At 42.0% G+C, this 23466-nt stretch overlaps 1 protein-coding gene and 1 long non-coding RNA gene across 14 annotated transcripts; one reads left to right on the plus strand and one right to left on the minus strand.

Annotated features, from left to right (window-relative positions):
* Positions 1 to 926: 926 nt before the first annotated feature.
* slco1f4 (solute carrier organic anion transporter family, member 1F4) lies at positions 927 to 19772 on the minus strand. 13 transcript variants are annotated; one of them, XM_087247579.2, is made up of 16 exons: positions 19413 to 19493; positions 10852 to 10979; positions 7477 to 7608; positions 7215 to 7356; positions 6938 to 7070; positions 6681 to 6787; positions 6441 to 6593; positions 6266 to 6364; positions 3935 to 4138; positions 3693 to 3857; positions 3417 to 3612; positions 3162 to 3327; positions 2897 to 3081; positions 1553 to 1617; positions 1351 to 1468; positions 927 to 1255 (listed from the first exon to the last, which is right to left on the minus strand). In XM_087247579.2, the coding sequence occupies exons 3-16, from the start codon at positions 7555 to 7557 to the stop codon at positions 1135 to 1137; spliced, it is 1935 nt and encodes a 644-aa protein (XP_087103705.2). In that variant the 5' UTR covers positions 7558 to 7608; positions 10852 to 10979; positions 19413 to 19493; the 3' UTR covers positions 927 to 1134.
* LOC141381879 (uncharacterized) lies at positions 16321 to 19477 on the plus strand. Its single transcript, XR_015943071.1, has 3 exons — positions 16321 to 18402; positions 18705 to 18950; positions 19279 to 19477. It is a non-coding gene; the product is annotated as an uncharacterized LOC141381879 (long non-coding RNA).
* Positions 19773 to 23466: the final 3694 nt, after the last annotated feature.

Raw genomic sequence — 23466 nt, forward strand, 5'->3', positions numbered from 1 at the left:
CTTGAGATTCTGAAGGTAGTCAGAGGATGCAGGGTTATCTAATGCTGTGTTCACACCAGACGCGGAACGCACGGATAAATTGCGCTAATCGTGCGTAAATAGCCGCGTGAACATTTGAGTTTACTCGCTTCATTCGTAGCTAAATGGCTAACATGGATTTTATTAAGAAAATAACAGTGTTAATGTGCTTTATGGAGACTGAAAAACAGCGTCGATACGTTTAGGGTCGTGTCTGAGTCCACTACATCCTTTCAGAGGTGCATCCAGCTCTGTGAGCTCATAAACTCCTCCAGAAACTGAACCTGGATGACGGAGACTTTCAGCTGTGCCTCTGACTGAGCCAAGCCCAGTTTGATGACTTGTTGTCGGTGTCGCCTGAAGGATTTCCCCCGGGACACCATCAACAGGTTCTACGTCACAATCACGCCCCCACAAAAGCAAGCTTCTGATTGGTTAACGCGGTGCGAATGTCCACTGAAGTTCAGATTTTTGAATTCGAGAGATTCGTGCGAAACGCTCGTTAATCGCGTCAAACTCGCAAACCGCTCAATTCACCTCGTGCGTATTGCGCTGCAAGATGTCTATTCTCGCGTTTGCATTGACCTAACATGTAAATCACTTGCGCTTGACGCGCGTTCCGCGTCTGGTGTAAACGATTTATTTAGATATCATGTATCAAATGGCTCAAATGCAATTGTTTCGTCATTCTCATGTGAATACTTGGAATTTAAAACCCTGGTGGACAACAGGTCAATCAGAACACAAAACAGACTGTTGCGTGACTCACAGGAATTTTCATTACAAAGCCCTAAGATACCTAGTAACTCTGGGGGCCCCAAAATGGCGTAGGCCCTTAGAATCATCCTAAGACTACCACCCCCACCCCCTTACTATACATTAAGATGCAATGACTCTTGACAATGAAATTTCTTTTTTCGTGGGAAATCCACATGCACAATTAAACAATTTATTTATTATCTAAATGTTGCATATACTAGTGCATTTAACACTGATAATATTGAAAAGAGAAAAGTAGAATATACATACACATGAAGTGCACTTAAAAAATAAAACACCACAGAACAATACTTTGCTGTCTTCTGAATTTCTGGATCGCACAAAGGCATTTGGAGTTCAGTGTCTTGAGACATTTGTTTGTTGTTCAGTATTTTTTCTCTTTATCTCTATGGTGGCTATCCAAAGCAGGGAACAGGCTAATACTCGAAGACACATGGTCAGCCCCTGAAAGAGGAACCTTATGGGGGTCAAAAATAGTTCAGTTTGAATTAGAGCTTTGGTACATTCAAATTATTTCGAACAGAATAGGGTAAATATAATAGTACAGCTCACCTGAACGTCTCGATGTCATAAATTCTGCAGGCACCTCTTCCACACGATTTATTCTGGCCCCATTTCAGACAGGTCGAGTCAATAAGAGCACCAAAGTAAATGGGAGCAGGAATACCACCTTTAAAAAAAGGTCAATTGCTTTGTAAACAATGCTGTAAGGCCAAGAAAACAAATGCATAAATATTACACCTTACAAACTCACCCAAAACTCTTACAGCTAACAGTAACATTCCCACAGAGAGAGACTTCAGCTCAGGATCCACAATCCTGCAAGAACATGTTCTCAGTACGCATTTTGATGTAAACTTTTTGCAACAAATCGATATGTAGCTTTATGTTAGATTGCTCTTTTTTTAGCCTTTGCATTGTGGGTAGGGTTTAATTTTATTTATTAAAGAGCATCAGCTCATAACACAAATCATTTAAGGTTCTCTTCCAGAACAGGTCTATCCTTTGTTATTTAAACTAACAACATGTCCATGTCAGAGTTCTAGGCTGTGCATCAGAATTTGGCCAGCTGCACATCTCCGTTCTCTATTCAGGGAACATGGGTTACGTTCGTAACCAGGACGTCCCCCTTCATTGGAACTACACCGTCTCGTAGCAGACAAGCCATTTCCAGTCCTGCGGCTGAAGCAGCCCGGGATAACACGGCTACCATGTCCTAATAGAGTCATTACCATATTTAATATGGGGAGGAGGCAGGAAGGAGTTTTGCGCTCGTGCACGTGCGCTCAGTTTTACGTCAATTTGGATGTACAAAGAGAATATGCGTGGGATTCCGCGTACGCAGTGTTTAATACATCTGAATTTTTTACTGCGTACGCACATTTACCGCTTTGTCTGTACGCAATGTTTTAGTCTTCGTACATGAGGCCCCTGGTCCCCGGTGTCATCTAACGAGAGTGCAGCCATCCTGGAGAATGAACCGGTGCCCTCACTCGAATGTGACGGATGAGCACCCGCTGTAATCTTCAGGCCGTGCTCGAACCAACTTCTGGAGAGCAACAGTGGGGGGCACACCCACATCGTCTGCGGCGACCTCAGCTACGCATCACTCAAGCCCTCGCAATGACGCCCTATTCACACGGGGCTTCAGCGTCAACGCTTGACAGAGGGCGTGTCTGAAGTTGGAGCTGAAACGATCGTCATAGAAGCGTCAGCCAATGAAATTCAGTCAGTAATAGGCCACTGTCTGAGCTGGTGTATTTGCATACAGCGATCTGATTGGCTGACGCTTCCGTCGGCGCTTGAAAAGTTGAGCTAGTCCCAACTTCTGCAGCGAGGAACGCTTCTGAAGCGGCGCCGACGGATCCACAATGCAGTTCGGCAACACCTGACGTCACCCATTCAAAGTGAATGGGAAGCGTTGACGCTGAAGCCCCGTGTGAATAGGGCGTAAGGGCACAAACTGTCCGCAAGCATTGCCTCAACATGCTGAACCCCCTGACATGTGATCCAATACTCGTGCCTGTCATCAGGGCCTAGGAAACCACCACATCCAGAAACACACGGCAATTACAATATATTACAATATATATTATACCTCAGAGACATGGTGAAAAAGGGAATAATGCCAAGACCGCACAAAAAGAAGGCCAAAGACTGCAATCCCAGATAAATGTAGATCATTCTGTTGCATTTGGGATCTCTTGAACACTGGCCAAGAACTGCAGAGGAGTTGCCAACGCTCAGTCCCCAGCTCTGAATACACCTGCAGTCATGGAATGTCTGGCAAAAAAACAAGACAAGAAAGAGTAAAATACACTTACAAGCACTGGAGAACTGGAGAGTGAAAGATTGGTATTTACCATATTCCGTCCTGCACCCTGGGTGGAATTGCAGCCTGCATGGCAAGGGGAGATGTAGGTCACTCCATTCTCTCCACACACTGGATCCCATTGGAGGTCAGGACACCCACAGTCAGCATTGCAAGAAGGGAGTACATCACTGGTTACACCGTGAACTTCAGTAGACCTGCCACATGAACAATTCATTGCTATGTCATTCTACAGCGTACAAGTGACTTGAAAGTTATTAGATTGAAGAGATGGAGATAATAGTACCTTTGATAGGGCACTGTAACCCCAGCGATATCTAGATTTTCACAGCTGAGAGCGAAGAAAGGTACGGCCAAAAACACTGTGGCGACTATGGTCAACAAATTCACTCTTGCGGATGCCAGCAGACCCCATTTAAACCTCTTCATCATCAACCCACTGAGGAAAACACCCAGCGCTACTGCCGGAATAGATGTCACTCCTATGTACAGTGTACAAATATGCAACCAGTGAAAACAGGCTGGAAATACAGGAAAATTCTAGCAACATCACAGTTGTCACCTATCAGAAAGTTGGCTTTGGATGCACTTTGCCCAAACTGCTGTTCCAGATACTTTGGCGTGTACGTTGCAACTATGGCGAAGTCGTTGAATGCCACTATACTGTACGCCAGGTACAGAATGTAGATCTTATTGGTGAGCAGGCGCTTAAAAGTTGGTGCAAAATCTAGAAAACAAGAATATAGCACACTTTTTAAACAATTGGATTTTTTTTTATGTCTTTTCAATGTTGCCATTCCTTACCTTTGACTATCTCTGTAAGGCTGGGGGTGGTTTTGTGCGGTTGCAGGGGGTGGTCTATCAATGAGATTTGGAAGTTTTCAGGTAGAACTTTCGGCAAGAACCAGAAAGGAAAAGCAGCGAGGAGAGTCAACAAGCCAGACACCACATAACCCAACCACCAAGCCCCAACCCAGCGAGAGTCCTGCGGTGTGATGGTCACGCTTTCTGAGAAGAGAATATGCAAATAAATTGATCTGTTAGCTCAGTGGTTCTCAACCACAGTTCTAAAGAACCAGCAGCACTGCACATTTTCCATGTCTCCTTAACAAAACACACCTTATTTAGATCATCAGCACATTAGCAGACCTGAAACCCATCCTGCAAGACAGACAAAGGATACATGCTGGTGGCCCTCCGGGAATGTGGTTGTGTTAGATTGAGACAACCGTGTTAGATGAATACAGTAGCAATTGAAAGTTTGTGAACCCTTTGCAGAATTGGGGAACCACTCACTAAAGCTTCAGAAAGTATTGTTAAACAATAGGAAAGTCTCCAATTTTGATGAAAACTCATGTCTTTCATTGCGTTGATCTTCACATTTGAATAGATCCTAACGCATCATATTTCCTTCAGGACCATCAGTGAGTGTTTGGACCTTTTCAATAGTTGTGTTTGATTCCCTCACTTGTTTCCATTGGGAAAAGTTGTATCTCACAATTGTACATTCACTGCCTCATAAGTTGGCATCTTCACAACTCCTTGGGTCTGCCATGGATAGTCTATCCTAGGTTAATTGCCCCCTTAGGCAGTTGGTGTCAGGGTTCTGCCACTCTGGTCATGTAAATTCTTGTGTTGGTGGCAGAATCCGGACACTAGTCATGTATAGTCCTGTCCTGTTGTGCTCGGCTCAAGTTTTCTTGGGTCGAGCACTTGTTTCTGTCATTGTGTGTGTCTCCGCTTGATGCGGCCGCGCGGGCTCTGCGTCCCTCCGACGTGCGCGCGCGCTCTTGTACTCGTGTTTGTGTTTTCGTCTGTCTGCAGCGTGGTGTTTCATTCCCAGCGTCTCCGTTTTGTAGGTTGCGGTTTTGGTCGGCGCTGGGATGAAGCATGCACGCTGCGTGTGTGAGCGCACGGTGAGTGTTTTCCTTCATCGTGTGCTCGTGTCTTGCGTCTGTTGTCAAAGCACGTGGCTCGGTGTTTACATTGCGGTCACGTGCTTTTGTCGTGTGCTTCAGTGTTGTGGTTGTGTTGTCATGAACATGCGGTTAATGAGTTCTCTCATTGGCTGCGTGTTCTTGTCCTGTTTTATGTGAGCGCATGGCTCGTCTCGTCTCTGTCATGCACTCTCCCTTCTATTGTCTTGTCCCACCCACCTTGTTATCTTGTTTGTAATTATTATTTTCACCTGTCCGCCTGTCTGTTTATTGGTTTGTCTGTCTTATTTATTCTCCTAGTGTGCTCTGTTCTGTGCTGGTCCGTTGTTAAATGTTTCCTTACTCTGTTGTATGAGGTGTTTGATATCTGTTCTACAACAGTGCTTTAAAGTAGTGTCATGCCAAGATCAAGTCTAGTTGAGTGTGTAGTATAATGTTGGGTTTTTCCCCACATGGGGAGATTTAAGTTTTGTTTTTGTTTTATTTCGTAATAAATCCTTAATTTCCTGCATTTGGGTCCTCGCCTCCTCTCCATCCACCCCCATACCGTGACAGTTGGCTTCTGTCTGTTTTATTGGTCATGGTAACCCTCAGCCCCTGATGCAAGCGTTTCTTCTAGCCCAGTTTTTGTTTGGGATACTTTAGAACGATTTGTTTTATTCAGAACTGTTTTTTGGGGGGTGTTGAAAGAACCAATTCGGAACTAGGCTCGGATTCGGAGCGAGCCCTTGAACAGATTTGGTTAAAAAGAGAGATTTATCTGAAACCAAGTCTGTTGCAATGTTTGCTATTCACCTTATTCTCAGCTGTCGAGTGGGCGCTGCCATTTGAATCTTTTTGTCTCGCGACTTCCGGTCACATTCACTTCCATTCATTTTTTGACGTTAACAACTGCTCGTTACGCTGCTTGATGTTGAAATTTAATATTTTCTTATTATAATATGCTACTTGGTCTGTGTAGTCATGCAAACATTTGTTTGTTGAGCAAGTAGTTTGACCGTTTTCTGCCGTTTATTATTCCTAGTCATTTCTTCCATAGGCGACTGAATCGGAAGTTCTAAGACAATCGTGAAAACAGGCGCACTTCCGCATTTTAGAATAAGGTCAATACCCTGGTAGATTTCCAACTAATATTGACCTTTTTTATTATTTTTTGTTATTAAGATCTAAGGTAAATATATATAAGTATTTATCTAACCTTGATCCACTAAGCCAAAATCCACATAAAAATTAGCACATAGAGATCCAAGCATGTAACCAAAAATCGGCCCAATCCCTTTGAGAGTGTTCAGACAACCTACAGAAAAGGAAGAAAATGAATCATATCACAATGAAAGTACTAATATTATTAATAACAATAACAATCCTCTCACCAATGTAAAAAGCAGAGTTTTCTGGCCGTGCATAATCATCTATGAATGACATTCCCAGAGGGACAATGCTGGCTTCCCCAATCCCACGCATAGTGTTTCCCAAAACCACTATCACCCAGAAGGGTGAGCTTTCAGCTTCCTCTTTTTGGCATCCTAGACAACCCAATACAGCATGAACTATTAGGTATTGCATTTTACAATTAAAATATCCCATATGCTTCTCTACACATAACGCATTACCAGAGTAAGGCTGTTGAAGAGTTTCCTGAGAGTCGGATGAGCATGTAGAGATCACAGTAATATTACCAGCATCATTAGTGTGGGTGGCAGCTGTACCATACTTGTACCTGTCAGAAAATAAGTAGACACATAAATAGAACATACTGTATTTCAAATATAGAACCTTAAGAAAGCACACTTTTAAAGGGTGGAACTTCGTTAACTCCTTAATGTGAATATACCAAGTATAAGTATGCCTTACTTTATTTAAAACTCACCGGCCCATAAGGAAATGAGGTGAAGCCATTAGCAGTGTTCCCATACCCATCAGCAGAACCCCTGCTCCAATGATCTTGGGTCTGTGAAACTTAGCACCAATGTAACTCACCAGGGTAATGACCAGCATATTACCTGGAAACAAATTGTTCATTATTTCACACCATCCATCACTGTCCTATTTGTGTGAAGAGTAATTCAGTCCCATCACCAATGGTGGACTCACTGGTATAAATGCTCATCTACTGCCTGAACCTCTGCCCTCATTTCACAACTCACCCATTTCGAAGCTGCCATCAATGAAACCAACGGTGGAGCTCGGGATCTCAAACCGCTTCTCAATCTGAGTGATGGTGCTTTTGGTGTAAGACCCCGTCATGGATTTAGAGAAGTAACTGAAGGCGAGTGCGCAGATAAAGATCTTAACAGGTACAAGGATAGAGAGAAATATTATCTTTATGTATACATTACGTTACATCTATTATTATTAAATCAAATGATCAGCTAATAGTAGGTTCGGACTTCAGGCAAATGGTCTTACCTTCAGACTTGAGCAGCAATTGGTTTGAGAGGTTTTCTGATTTCCGCCTGAATATTCCATCCTGTTTGCGCTGCCTTCCATGATGAACTATTGGCCAGGAAGGTGGAGAAATCCCAGTGGAAAAAGACAGGTCTGAAAATCATAAACCACAAATGCAAGACTTTGGAAAGCACGTACAAGTTCTTGTTTAGGATTAACACATCAATTCTTATTTATGATAATTAATATTATAATTTATTATCACAAACTCTGGCAACTTTATGGACATTCTTACCATATTATTCCAGTAGTAGTCTACTGTGTGTCTAATAATAGATCCCCTTCTCTGACATTGGCTGCGTCCGAAACTGCATACTTCCATACTATTTAGTACGTTAAAATAAGTATGCGAGCTGAGTAGTTTGTCCGAATTGATAGAATTGGAAAATCAGTAGGCGAGAAGTACCCGGATGACTTACTACTTCCGGCGAGATTCTGAAGTGCGCATCCCATGCATGCTGCGATATCCCATGATGTCCCGCGAGCGAATTCATGAATGGAAGTGAGGCGACGCAACTGACGCAGGTAGGTCAAGTGACCATGACAAAATGGCGGATGTAGTACGTCCGAATTTCATTCATACTTTATAGAACGTACTTTTATAACGGCCGAGAAGTAAGTTTAAATTCAAATGCTGTACCTACTGAGTAGTAGGCGGTTTCGGACGCAGCCATTATGTTAAAATAACATTATGGGTAATCGCCAGATAACCAATCACCCTGAAAGGTTAGAAAATGGGCCAATGAATTGGCAGAGAAGCTCCTTCACAGGTGGAACCGCTTATTAATTAGGGAAGTATATATTCAGCACTGAAGCCTCTGTTAGATTTTTGCTTCAGAGTCAATTTGCACTGAAGAGAGACAGACACTGCTAAGTGAGATCTCCTAGAGCAGGGGTGGCCAACCCTGTTCCTGGAGATCGATCTTCCTGCAGATTTCAGTTGCTACCCATATCAAACACACCTGAACCAATTAAACAGGACCTGAACACCATGTTATAATTACAGGCAGGTGGGTTTGATATGGGTTGCAATTGAAATCTGCAGGAAGGTGGCTCTCCAGGAACAGGGTTGGCCACCCCTGTCCTAGAGCAGGGGTGTTAAAACTCGGAGGGCTGGTGTCCTGCATATTTTAGTTCTAAACACACCTGAACCAGCTAATCAAGCTCTTTCTAGGTATACTAGAGACCTCCAGACAAGTGTGTTGAAGGAAGTTTGAGCTAAACTATGCAGGACACCGGCCCTCTGGGACCGAGTTTGGACACCCTTGCTCTAAAGTTTCAGTTGCTGCATCCAGTGGGGTGACAAGGCATTCAGGGGTGGTCAAACACAACTAACCCTATTAATTAGGACCTCAACACCACGTGATAATTACAGGCAGGTGTGTTTGATATGGGTTGCAACTGAAATCTGCAGGAAGGTCGATGTCCAGGAACAGGGTTGGCCACCCCTGAACTAGTCCATAATTTGCTATGATTAATAAGCAGTTCCACCTGTGAAGGAGTTTCTTTGGGAATTCATAGGCATTCATTGGCCTGCTGTCTTATGCTAGAGCAGGAATGTCCAAACTCTGTCCTGGAGGGCTGGTGTCATGCTGAGTTTAGCTCCAACTTGTTTCAACACACCTGCCAGGAAGTTTCTATTATATGTAGTTATAGCTTGATTAGCTGGTTCAGGTCTGTTTGATTAGGGTTGGAGCTAAACTTTCCAGGACACCGGCCCTCCAGGACCCCCCTGCACTAGAGTTTGTGCGTGTGAAATTCTGTAAAATGGCGCTGCAAAAAGGGGAGTGAATAAACAAGATGATTAGACATTTTAAAAAGCGAGTGATTGGTTCATATTTTGGCGAAGCAGTGGCGCAGTAGGTAGTGCTGTTGCCTCACAGCTAGGTTGCTGGTTCAAACCTCGGCTCAGTTGGCGTTTCTGTGTCAAGTTTGCATGTTCTCCCTGCATTCGCGTGGGTTTCCTCCGGGTGCTCCGGTTTCCCCCACAGTCCAAAGACATGCGGTACAGGTGAATTGGGTAGGCTAAATTGTCCGTAGTGTATGAGTGTGTGAATGTGTGTGTGGATGTTTCCCAGAGATGGGTTGCGGCTGAAAAGGGCATCCGCTGTGTAAAAACTTGCTGGTGGTCCATTCCGTTGTGGCGACCCCAGATTAATAAAGGGACTAAGCCGACAAGAAAATGAATGAATGGTCCATATTTTAAATTTCTGTTCTAGAGATGTCATGTTTTGACCCTTGATTGGTCTATGATGCAATTTCCAAGGTCAGAATTCACCAAGCTTGATCTTTGCAATGCAGCGACCTGCGACACTTGTCGCATGAGCTTGCGTTTCTGGTCTGGAAGTCTAAGGGACGAAAAGTGTAGTGTGACCGCAGCTTTACTCTTCAGAGTGATTGGTTATCTGGTGATAAACGATAATGTTGTTTCAACATAATGTCTCCATTCCATCCTATAGGGAACAAGGGTTACTTTTGTGTTGGCTGCACCCCCACCCCCACTGCCCTGACCTTTTATTTTCTTCCTATAAGACAATGTCAAACTACATTCACTACAGCGAGGCCAGCAGGGGGCGCCCAACCTGCGGTCTGTGTGGGTCCTAATGCCCCAGTATAGTGACGGGGACTCTATACTGCTCAGTGAGCACCGTCTTTTAGATGAGACGTTAAACCGAGGTCCCGACTCTCTGTGGTCGTTAAAAATCCCAGGATGTCCTTCGAAAAGAGTAGGGGTTTAACCCTGGCATCCTGGCCAAATATGCCCACTGGCCTCTGTCCATCATGGCCTCCTAACCATCCCCATGTTCCAACTGGCTTCATCACTGTCTCCTCTCCACCAATCAGCTGGTGTGTGGTCTGGCGCAAAATGGCTGCTGTCGCGTCATCCAGGTGGATGCTGCACACTGGACAGTACCCCCCCCCCCATTGTGTGTAAAGCACTTTGAGTGCTCAGAAAAGCGCTATATAAATGTAAGGAATTATTATTATTATTACATTAGTACATTCACTTATACAAATACAAACACACATACAACTGATTGCAAAATAATAATAATAATAATAATAATGTAACTGTTTCACAATTTTATAATAATCCTCACATCCACAGTCGTCATCAAGTTGAGAGGAAAAAACAGCAACCTCTAAAAGCACCTTTATACCCGCAGGTGTTTTGCAAATTTTTATCTGCCAATTTATAGTTATTTAACCCAGTATTGTAATACATTTTATACAATTTTAAACGAGCAGAAATGCATACGTATGCGTTTGAAAAACGTTCTAGTTGCTAAATATAATCTCTTTAAGCTTTTTTTTTAAATATTACATATATCACACCTGTGAAAATCTGCTGCATGGCGAAGTCGATAGTGAAGGCAAACCATCCAAATGAATTCTGTGCTGTCATTTACTGAGCATCCTGGACACTTTTAGTTGAGAATAGTATTGCTGTGGCTTTTGTATGACTACGAACATTACAACAAAAACGGAAACATTGTGAAGGCAAATCTGTCAAAATGACGGATATCATTCACCTGAAATCTACAGTTTACGTCACTCGGCTCTGATAGAACCTCCCGTCTAAAACATCTGCTTTTTAAAAATAGCTGCATACATGACATATCACAATTGACAGCGTTAGATTAGGACTCACAAGTTATAATGATCTTGATCTTCACAATCAGAGATAGAGCCTGATACGAAGAGTTCTAATGTTACAGCCGACTGCAAGCAGATTCAACCGCAGGGGAAGATCCAGCAGTTATTTAAATTTGGTGAACTAATATCCAGTCTATCCAGTCTATGCAAAACCTTTACTAAGAAACAAAGTGACTTTTTTTTTTACTTTAAAGGATAGTTCACCCAAACTATTAACCTTAGATGGTTTAAACATTTCAAAATATCCAACACAATCTCACGGCAATTCGTAACTTTTTCATTTAGTGGCTAATTGGTATGAATTCGTACGATCTAATTCGTACAATTTAGTACGATTTGCTTATCCCCCAATGACGGTTGGGCTTAGGGGTGGGGTCAGGTGCCACGCCTCCTTTTTAAAATCGTACCATTTCGTACGACTGAACTTGTACGAATTCGTACGAATTAGCCACTAAACTGGCAATACGTAAAATACTTATGTTTTCTCGTGAGATCCGGCTGAAATATCAACTTCCATAGTAGGAAAACGAATACTGCGGTATTAAAAGTACACATAAAGAGGTTTGTGTTTAACAGAAGAAATGGTCAAACATGTTTGGAACAAGTAAAGGGTGAATAAATGATTCAATAATTTTGAATTTTGGGTGATCGGCCTCTTTAACACTATGTGAAGTTTATTTATAAACTAATTTCGAGCGGATCACGTTTATGATTGCTTGCAGACGGTCCCACATTATTAAATTTATGATTCACCAATCAGATGATTCCTAAGCCACTATAAATACCCTCAGTTCCATATAACAGCCGTTTTCGTTTTGGAAGAATCCCCCCTTCCACCCTACTCCTCCTCCTCCTCCTCCTTTGGGGACGGTGGTTAGCACTGTTGCCTCACAGCAAGTTCGCCACTGGTTCTAGTCCTTACCAAGCCAGCCGACATTTCTGTGCAGAGTTTACATGTTCTTGCTCATATGGGTTTCTCCCGGGTCACTGGTTTCCTCCCATCGTCCGAAAACATGCAACTTAAGTTAATTGACTAATCCAAATTGGCACCGTAGACATGCTCCTTGTAAGTAGGAGCTCTCCCCTCTCGCCTTGCAAATGGGAGGGAGCCCCGGGCTCGAGGATCTTATGAGCTCAGGGCTTTTGGGACAGCATGCCAAACTAGCTTTATAATCAGTTATCAGCTAAGTGTCAACCAATGACTGTAAAAAATATAGACAGCCCCTTTTCCCATTGAACGCCTTGAGGGCAAAACGCCTGCTTGACTGGCACAAACTGTGGCAAAAGACTGCTGAAATTGGAGCCTGGACATGCGCAGAAGGACTGTCTGATGGAGCCAGAGGAGGAGCCGCGAAAATGAGCGGAATCGAGCTTCCAACCAAACGCTTTATGTAAAATCAGCCACGCCCCCCGAGCTTCTCACTGGACTGCCGGTGTTTGCACTTTATCAAAGGCTCGCTGATGTAAATAGAAGCACTTTCATTTAAAAACACTGAATAATATAAGGTGTAAAAACGGTGTGATTTAAGCTGTTATACTTTAATAAAAGCAATACATGCTGGACTGCAGAAATAAACAATCTTTTATACACTCTCTTATACATTCTCTTATTGTTATATTTGTTGTTGGTATTTGTTATCTTCATAGGGGTAGAAATACCACTTGTAAAATATGAACAATAACATATAAACATGTACATTTTAGGAAAGGTTTTTTTTTTTTAATTAGCAATCAACAGAACCCAAAATATAGCCTACACACCATAACGATTTACCATGCGGGAACAATCGTGCGTTTAGAAGAAAAATACAGCAAGATTACTAAACATCAACAGGATATTTACACATCCCAACCCTGCAATTGGTCAATTTGTGTAAAAAAAAACTTTGCACTATTAATACAATGTCCATCTGCTGCAACATCGCTAGTATATTGTTTATTGCTTTTCGCTTGAATTGTTCACTTATTTGATTTTTTTGCCTCCGTTTTCGTTAGCCTTCATTATATATCTGACAACGAGAAATTTACATTCATTTTAATGTTTAGTTTTAGTTTTCAAATAAAACGCCAACAGTAAATGATGTAAATAAATAATATCTAACATTTACAGCTCTATTAGGCTATAGAAGATTCGGTTTAAAGAATCTTATAATGTTTTATAACAGTAAATTCGTAGATTACTCAATAACATGCCGAAACTTAAAATGCAGAGACGTCCTGTAAAGCAAGTTCAAATAACTCTACAGGAGATCAACGTGGAGATTATTATTTTAGACACATGAAGAGAAGTACTGCTAACGATCACCTGTATTTTCCCTGTACTTAAATTAGTTTATCTTTCATTTATTGTGCAGTTTTATTGTCATATTTATATTGAAATTCTTAATTCTTGTGCCTCACAAAATGTATTCAATTTTATTATTATTTAACACTTGTGCAATACAGGTTTACTGTTATTTATGTTGTCCTTTATTTAAATATTTGCGATGTATGCTGTTTGCATTTTTATTCAAAGGTTAAACTCATTGCTTTATATAGCGTTTACATAGTAGCCTGCGTTTGCTGTCATATCAACACAAATGGTTGTAATAACGTTAACAAAGGTGAGGGTTTTACATAATGAAGATTCAATCGCGCCAGCTCCGGGCCGCAGCGCACATAACCTACTCGCGGCGTCACGGGCTGATTTCGGCTCGCATGCAGCAGCGTCGGCTTGCTCAGGTGCCGCATCTGGCTCGATTGACTCGGGCTGGAATCGGGCAGTGTGTCCATAGGCATCCGGAGTAGGTCCAGCAGAGGTAGTCATCCTGAGCTCTGAGGGGTAAGTCTCCGGCAGGCGAGAATCTGGAACTGGCCCCGAGTGTATTTTGCTATCTGGGTGGCTAGGCGTGTATCAGCAAACTAATAACGCCCGAAAAAAGCCCTGACCTTAGCGAATAAACAGTGTTCCACCAGATCATGTATGTCAGAACCTATAGTTTACTGCTGAACTCTTTTTGTCATGGTAAAATAACACAGAAATCGAATAATAACACTTCAGTCTCCTGCCGAAGCTCAGACGCGCTGCTTTGAGAAACTGCCAATCACAGCTGTCAATCACGATGACACGCCCAGCGGGCTTTAAGACTTGTACCGCAGCCAGCCCTCAGGGGGCGATCTAACGGCCGAGACCTTCATTCAAACGCAGGCTTGCGGCACACTTGGTGTCAACTCTTAAAAATCATATCTGTGTGTGTGCGCACACATTGCAGTATATTGTAAAGGGAAGGTGTGACGATGGCTTAGTTGCGAACAGTCTTATTAAAGGGGTGGTTCAGAGGGTATTTTTAAGGCTTGGTTGTGCTTATAAGATGCAAAGCAATGTGTGCTCATGCTTCACTTGTAGAAAAATCGCATTATTTTTTAATATATCTTAGTTTGATTATACACAGCTACTCCGCTAACATTAAAACGACGGTCATATTTCCTAGTTCCTCTGAAAGGTCCACCCTCAAGAGGCTTTGATTGGTCGGCTACCATAACGTGCTGTGACTCCCAGATTGGCTCCACGTCACTCCCCTACAAGAGCTCCCTTTTGCAGTGTTGCCAACTTAGCAACTTTTCAGACCCCCCCAGTAATACATTGTCAAAAAAGCGACTACAGACAAATCTAGCGACTTTTTTGTGTGTTACTTGAGATTTTTATAGACTCTCATGTGTCCGTACTGTACCATCCCTACTCTTCTCAATGAGCTGCGGGTGATGCCATCGACCCCTCCACCGCCTCAGAGCACTGACAGGCGGCCCGGTCCACGTACAGCAGTCTCTCCCACCTGCAGCCTGAGAGCAGATCACTCCTCTACGTGCTGACGGCAAATGATTTAGCACCAGCGGCAGAGTGAGGTATTTCCATTGCACAGTCAAACCGATCTGCTTCTACTTTATTTTAACAATTTAATTTGACCGTTTATTCTTCTCTTGTTCACAATCACAGATATTTTAGTGAGTTTCGGAACTTGTTTGAGTTTATTACGTCGGAGAGATTACTGCAAATTCACTACACCCCTGCTGAAAAATCCAGCTTAAAGCAGCCTAAGCTGGTTGGCTGGTCGACCAGGCTGGTTTTAGAGGGCTTTTGGCCATTTCCAGGCTGGTTTCCAGCCATTTCCAGCCTGGTCTTAGCTGGTCAGGCTGGAAAGTGACCAGCCAAAACCAGCTTGACCAGCCTAGCCAAGCTGGGAGTCCAGCCAAAACCAGCTATATCCAGCTTAAACCAGACTGGTCAAGCTGGTTTTAGCTGGATTTGGCTGTTCATTTTCCAGCCTGACCAGCTAAGACCTGGCCGGAAATGGCTGGAAACCAGCCTGGAAATGGCTTTCAAACAGCAATAAATTTTCCAACACAATACTAATTCCTTACTAAAAAAACAGCTTAAACCAGCCTGAGCTGGTTGGCTGGTTTTAGCTGGTTGACCAGCCTGGTTTTAGAGGGTTTTGGCCAATTTCCGGTTGGTTTCCAGCCATTTTAAGCTTGGTTTTAGCTGGTCAGCTAAAAAATTACTAGTTAAAACTAGCTTGACCAACCGGACCAGCTAAGACCAGGCTGGAAGTGGCCATAACTTCTCTAAAACCAACCTGGTCAACTAGCTAAAATCAGCCAACCAGCCAAGGCTAGTTTAAGCAATTTTTTCAGTAGGGTTGGCATGCATATATAATGCGTAGTGCAAATATTGATACCCCTTTGTTAACCATAGGCTGTTGAACAAACAGAAATGGTATAATGTGATGATATCCCTACTGAAAAAAACAGCTTAAACCAGCCTAGGCTGGTTGGCTGGTTTAAGCTGGTCGACCAGGCTGGTTTTAGAGGGGTTTTGGCCATTTCCAGGCTGGTTTCCAGCCATTTCCAGCCTGGTCTTACCTGGTCAGGCTGGAAGATGACCATCTAAAACCAGCTTGACCAGCTTAGCCAGGCTGGGAGCCCAGCCAAAACCAGCTATGTTCAGCTTAAACCAGGCTGGTCAAGCTGGTTTAGCTGGTAATTTTCCAGCCTGACCAGCTAGGACCAGGCTGGAAATGACTGGAAACCAGCCTGGAAATGGCCAAAACCCCTCTAAAACCAGCCTGGTCAACCAGCTAAAACCAGCTAACCAGCCTAGACTGGTTTAAGCTGGATTTTTTAGAAGGGATCAGTAATATGCAAACTGACGAATGAGCTTAACGCCTTTTCATTGAAAATAGTTGGCAACAGTGCGCTTTTGCGCCGTGTAAACAGTCCAGTCAGAGCAGCGTTAGCTGCCTGAATCAGATAGATATGAAGAGCACACAGCTCACGCCGGCTCTCTAAAAAAAATCTGACAAGTGTCTTTCACATATATTCAGAATAAGCATGTGAAAGTAAATGTTCTCATATATTTAGCAAATTTGTTATTTGACATGTAGAACGCCTGGAGAGCAGCCACATAGAGACATGGATAGAGAGAAACACTGCACACGCTGCTGAAGATTGTGTGTGTTTACAGCGGTTTGGCTGATAAATATGAGTTTGTAGCTACATTGTTAGCGGTGTCAAACAGCATTTCCTCTTGTTTACATCCCCGCTACAACATACCATAAGCGCTAGACACTGTGCCTGTCGTTAATCAATTTTAACAAATAAAAATACTTACAAGTTGTGCCTCACAATCCACAGCTTCGTTGGTTGGAGTTTTCAGCTGAATCCAGCCCTGATTCTGGAAGTTGTCCTTTGACAAATGCTAGCGCTATGTCTGTTTTATATAATTCTCTGGAATATAATTAAAATTAAAATGTATGTCGTGTTCTTTGGAAGCCCAAATACAGAAACAGAAAAAGTTCTGTGGAAATAGCAGCACTTGGACGCCATTTTAGCTTTCTCTGCTATATCATTACAGCACCTCTGGCCACGCCCCTTTGCTGCGCAGGATGTGAGTATGTTGTAAATGCACGTAACCGGAAGCCCTTGTGATCTTTACTAGCTTGGATGTATTTTTTGTAGTCCCCAAATTTGTTCACTGTAGGCTTTGCTAAGCTAACTCTGTAAAAGCCAATGTCTCCTTTGTATTGAACTTTGAGCATCAGAGATGCTGTTTACGTTCACACAGCTACATTACACATCAGCTGAAGTTTAAAATATGGTATCTTGATGGACCACCCCTTTAAGATTATGGTCAGGCAGGAGTTAAAAAAGGCATAGAGCATAAAAGACAATCCAAAATGGCATTTAAAAAACACTAGGAAATGCATCAACAGTTAAACAAGACTTGGATGTGTAAATGAAAAGTATATAAACAGTTCAGGTAATCAGTGTAAATGATTTGCAGCTGTGTGTGGGTGCCAGTGTCCAGATGACTATCAGCTGTAATTAATGAAGGAGGGAGTGATCTCCAACTGCTGACGATCACAACATGTTAACCGCTTGTTAAGTGTGACGTCATGCAAAGCGGCTTCCGGGTCCAAGTGCTCTATTCAAATGTATGGGGAGACTCATGCAGTGGTAATTAAGAACGTTTACAAAGCGATTTAATACTGTCGAAAATCACGATCGCAATATATATGGATCCATGCCTAATATCCGATGGCCAGAAAATCATTAATTTTTTTTTTATAAATTGTTAAAATTTTGGTATTTGTGAAGCAGCAAGCCCAGAGATTGTTGTGCACATGACGATTTTATATAAAATTAACTTTAATGTGTTATATGAACTAAAAATGATCATAAACAAACAATTTCTCAACTCAAATGAGTGGAACCCGGAAACAGTCTTACATACGTCACCAACACGTCACCACTTTTCAAGCGGATTAGACACAGCATGCTATGTGTCAGTGTGAATGTCTGGATAGCGTACATTCCTCAAGGGTTCAGTCAGTTTAACATTTACGACCATTTTTGGGAAATGTAAATGGCCGAGTTAGGATGAAGATTTTATCGACATTTGACAGATTTCGCTTTCTAGGCACGCTACAAAAAAAGATAAACATATCAAAACGTAGCATAACATAGCTAACTGTGTAGCTTGTGGGTTTGACGTTAGCATGAGTGCTTAGCATACAATTAAAAGAAACGGCTGTTATCTTTATTAACTCTATTCACTTCTCTGCCGTATTTACTGCTGATATCTCAGGAAAAGAAGGACTATTTCATTAAGTTTGCTATTTAGCTAACAATTCATGAAGTCATAATAATCATAAACATTACAGAACATAAGCTACCACCCTGCTGAAAAATCCAGCTTAAACCAGCATAGGATGGCTGGCTGGTTTTAGCTGGTCAACCAGCCTGGTTTTAGAGGGGTTTTGACCATTTCCAGGCTGGTTTCCAGCCATTTCCAGCCTGGTCTTAGCAGGTCAGGCTTGGAGATGACCAGCTAAAACCAGCTTAGCCAGGCTGGGAGCCCAGCCAAAACCAGCTATGTCCAGCTGGTCAAGTTGGTTTTAGCTGGTCATTTTTCCAGCCTGACTAGCTTAAAACCAGACTGGAAATGGCCAAAACCCCTCTAAAAACAGGCTGGTCAACTAGCTAAAACCAGCCAGCCATCCTAGGCTGGTTTAAGCTGGATTTTTCAGCAGGGCGATGTAACTGTAGTATTGCCTGCCGACCCACTGGCCTGCATAAATAAACCTACATCATTATTTCAGTGTCATGACAGAAATCTTCCTGATAATCGGTTAGTTCCAGCACCAATTGAATAAAGAAAACAAAATGTGCGTTAAACTATTCTCTCTTTGTAAACGAGGGCCTCCTAGCCCTACTGAAGAAAACTGCTTAAACCAGCCTAGGCTGGTTGGCTGGTTTTAGCTGGTCGACCTGGCTGGTTTTAGAGGGGTTTCGGGCATTTCCAGGCTGGTTTCCAACCATTTTTAGCCTGGTCTTAGCTGGTCAGGCTGGAAAATGACCAGCTAAAACCAGCTTGACCAGCCTAGCAAGGCTGGGAGCCCAGCCAAAACCAGCTATGTCCAGCTTAAACCAGGCTGGTCAAGCTGGTTTTAGCTGGATTTAGCTGGTCATTTTCCAGCTAAGACCAGGCTGGAAATGGCTGGAAACCAGCCTGGAAATGGCCAAAACCCCTCTAAAACCAGCCAACCAGCCTAGGCTGGTTTAAGCTAGATTTTTCAGCAGGGAGATTTGCCACTGCTAGGCTTTTCTCGTTAAAAATTATCTCAAAATTCATTCATACATTCAGCATACATACAACTGCTTGCAAAGATATAATTATGTCACAATTTTATAGCCTTACTCACATGTGCAGAGTTGTCTTCGCATTTAGAGGAAGGTGTTCATACTGTAGTTGAAATATGCGCAATACAGCAACCTCCAAAAGCACTGTTATATATGCCTGCATGTGTTTTACTAATCATTGTCTAGCATTGAGTATTTCTTTAACCCCATATTGTTGCCCAAGAAAAACCAAACATTCACATGCAGTTGGTTTTAAAGCTCAATGATTCCAACCAAAACAAACATCTTTTTCGTTGGCACAGAGCTGAGGTGTGTCTGTCCTATATGCTAAACTTTAACGTGTGTTAAATTACTGCAATGAAATCATTTTTCTTTTCAAAAGTTTTAATCCACAAATCCAGCAACAATATTTTATTATCCTCTCAGAGAGAGCTCTGACTGGTTATTCAGCAACGAATCTGCTAATGGGAACATAAACTGATGTAAACAAGTAAAAAAGTCAAGAAGGAACACAAAGAAACCAATTTTAACATGAAGACAGGGGACATGTGGGACACACCAAATGTAACCTCGCCAGTCCTACGCCACCCAACCCGCGCCGAGTTGGTTTCGAACCGGCGACCTTCCGCATGGGAGTCGGTTGCTCCAACAAGGAGGCTAGAGATCATAGCCTCCAGCGTCTGTCGCTAGAGCACCTTTAGAGGTCAGAGGAGTGAGGTTTACCTGCACAGCACCTACTGGCTGGCCTCCGCTACACTCAGCCCCCCCTAAACCTCACTCTCATCCGGGTCACGGCACCAATGTATCCCCACCGGTTCTACGCCACCCAACCCGCCTCGAACTGGTTTCGAACCGGCAACCTTTCGCATGGGAGTCAGTTGCTCTGACAAGGAGGCTAAAGACCATGGCCGCTAGCGTCTGTAGCTAGAGCACCTTTCAGAGGTCAGAGGAGTGAGGTTTACCTGCGCGCATGTGGGTGGATCAGTGATGTTTTGGGCTGCAATATCAGGCCAAATACTTGTCCTAGATGGGCGAGTCCCTGCCAAGGACTACCAAGCCATTCTGGAGGACCATGTGCAAACATCTTGAAGACTGTTGACAGAATGGCTTGATGAACATTAACTCGGACATCTCCCATGGCCTGCATTACAAGCCTATTTTGGCCTATTTTGGAGCCACTTTGCGATGTTAAGGAGGAGCAACTCTGAAAATATTCTCCTCCACCAGTATCACACAGTGACCTGGCCACTATTCTGCAAGAAGAATGGATAAAAATCCCTCCGGCCACTGTGCAGGACTCGTGTCTCTCATTCCAAAAAGGAATTGATGCTGAATTTGCCACACAAGGAAGTCCTATACCAGTGGTTCTCAAACTTTTTTCACCAAGTACCACCTTAGAAAAAAATCGTCTCTCCAAGTACCACCTTACGACGCTATTTTTTAACCAGTATTAAAAAATAGCGTCGTAAGCCTAATTAAGCAGCTAAAGGTGTGCACAGTTTTAAAACGATGCAGATTACTTCCTATTAGTAAGAATATGTATTATTGTCAGTCACTTTAAACATTTGAAATAGTCTGAACATTAACTGTGCTTGCAGATAAAAAAAAAAAAGTTTTAATTAAAATGTGCTTTTAAAAGTTCATAAAAAAATGGCGCTGTTCTTAAAAAGTAAAAAGAAAACTGCTGTACTTAAATCTAAAGTATTCATAATAGCCTATTCATCAAAAGCTCGAAATGCTGCTTGGACCTTATAAATATAGGCTATATGTCATATTCATACACTTTCAGACAAATCTTGAAATAAATGTTAAATATACATGACAGGGTTCATACAGGCACAGCCTAATTAAAATCAATTCCAGCACCTATTTTTTTTTCAAGACTGACATGCTATGCATTGAAGACCTGAAATGTATTCTCAGCAACCCATAAAACATTGCATAGGAATAGATACAAATAAAAACCATTAATAATAATATTTATTAATCATATATTAATAGTATAATAAACCTGCACTAAGTGCTTGTGAAATATTTTTTGTACTCAAGTAAAAATACTATTACACTGCTAAAATAAATTTTTTTTTTTAGTAAATAATACTAATATTAGGTAAAAGTACAAATTACTCTTTTAAAAAGTACTTGTTGGTTACTTTTGAAAAAAAATCCGATTTTCATTATGAAATCACTTTTTTTAAAGTGTAAACCTGATTTAATGGTTTGATTGCTTAAATCCCAAAGCTACATGTATAATTTGCACTAACAAAGGAAGTATAGTCAATTTTTCCTTTCATGACAATTAATCTTTTTCAATAGCACTGGTAAAACTACCAAATAATCTTTAAGGCCATAGAGACACTTTTTGCCCATTTTTAAAAATATATATTTTTAAGCTTTGAAAGGTTAAATTAAAGTATATGGTAAAAAGATTTAAATTTAGCCTTTTATTTACATATTTTACACTATTTTCTATACAATATGGCAAATTTGTTTCTTAAATAGCTGTACATCACATGGAGATTTTATTTTACACTTGATCTTAATCTAAAATAGAAACGTAAAAAAATACAAGTACACTGTCAGTAAAAAAATAAAACAAATGACTTTATTTTACTTGAGGTATTTGAAATATGACAACACTACATTTATCAAAGCAGTGCTTTAAGAGCCTTATTGTAAATTGTGATAAATAAACAATAAGTAACAACGGATTGCTTTGACCTGTAATGCTTTAGGACAGATCAGAATACAGCTAAATGTATAAATCACACAAATACCTCATCCAGAAACATTTCCAGCATAATTATTTTGTCGTAAAGAAATAAAAAATGTTCCACCTTTGCTAAAAGTAAGTTTCACTTCACAACACAGCCAAATAAGAAGACCATTAGCATTGTCATCGATCATGTATCAATCTATTTCTAAATATTTGATAACTTTGAATACTTTTGACTAAATTTAGTCAAGGAGCAAAGATAAATAATGTCTACTTTAATAGTGGAAAGATAGCGATTGTATTCTATCTGAGCACACAGGCGATCATGAGAGGACTTGCAGTTCATTTGAAAAAAGCCTATTTAAGAGCTCACATATCTGTTTTAGCGATTTGCGTACATGAATGTGTAACCCCGCCGGTCCTACACCACCCAACTTGCTCCGAGCTGGTATCAAACCGGCGACCTTCCGCATGGGAGTCGGCTGCTCTACCAAGGAGGCTAAAGACCATGGCCTCTAGCATCTGTCGCTAGAGCATCTCTAGAGGTCAGAGGAGTGAGGTTTACCTGCACAGCACTTACTAGCTGGCCTCCATTACAAATGCGCTCTCGCTCTTCTGCAGAAATGAGTTATTGCGCAATACCTTCATTCCCGCGCCGCCATTCCGAATGTATTTAGAGGAGTGACAGGTCAGAGACGAGTCGACTGGCTGTCGGAGAGCGAAACGTGTATGAAGATCATCAAATAGGCAGGAAATATGTCCGCGGTTTAATTACTCTGCTAGACATCTCTGTAGTTAAAACATCCGAGAAGCATTATTCCAACAAAACATTTGTTTTTAAGTTGTTTTTTCTGGCTCTGCTACACAGAAAGCCTTTGTCCCGCCCTTACGTTTCACGCAACTAGACAAGGTCGACTGTGATTGGCCACTTTTCATGTCAGTCAAATCACGCTTCTTCGGAAACTGATTTTCAGCAGCTTATGACACATGCACTAAAATAAACACTCTAAGCACAGCGTTGTGATTGTACGCTTCACAAAACAGCCAATGCTGATCACATCAATGTTATATTACGCATTAAAGGATTAAAAGTGTTAATTGTTTCTTTCATTATTCAGCGATTCCTCCGCGTACCACTAGGAGGAAGCCCGCGTACCACTAGTGGTACGCGTACCACAGTTTGAGAACCACTGTCCTATACAATACTAATGAACTACTGTGCTCTATATATATGTAGTGATGCGACCGTCCAGCATTGAGTAAATTGTGGGTGGATCCTTTAATTAGGGCATTTGGGGGTGTATAAAAGACTGCTTTGACACCTCACTATGCGCGTCTGTGTTTCTTTGGGGAGTGACGTCATCTCCAGGGCGCCGTCCGAAAGGTAGGACCTGTCTGTG

Source organism: Danio rerio, chromosome 4, assembly GCF_052040795.2.
Source record: "Danio rerio strain M-AB ecotype USA chromosome 4, GRCz13ab, whole genome shotgun sequence".
NCBI lineage: Eukaryota > Metazoa > Chordata > Actinopteri > Cypriniformes > Danionidae > Danio > Danio rerio.

Coding starts and splice junctions, on each gene's coding strand:
- slco1f4 (XM_087247579.2), bottom strand. CDS start 7,557: ATGGAAGGCAGCGCAAACAGGATGGAATATTCAGGCGGAAATCAGAAA. Junction 3,082..3,161: donor AGGGTGCAGGACGGAATATG/GTAAATACCAAT, acceptor TTTTTTTGCCAG/ACATTCCATGACTGCAGGTG. Junction 1,256..1,350: donor TATGACATCGAGACGTTCAG/GTGAGCTGTACT, acceptor GACCCCCATAAG/GTTCCTCTTTCAGGGGCTGA.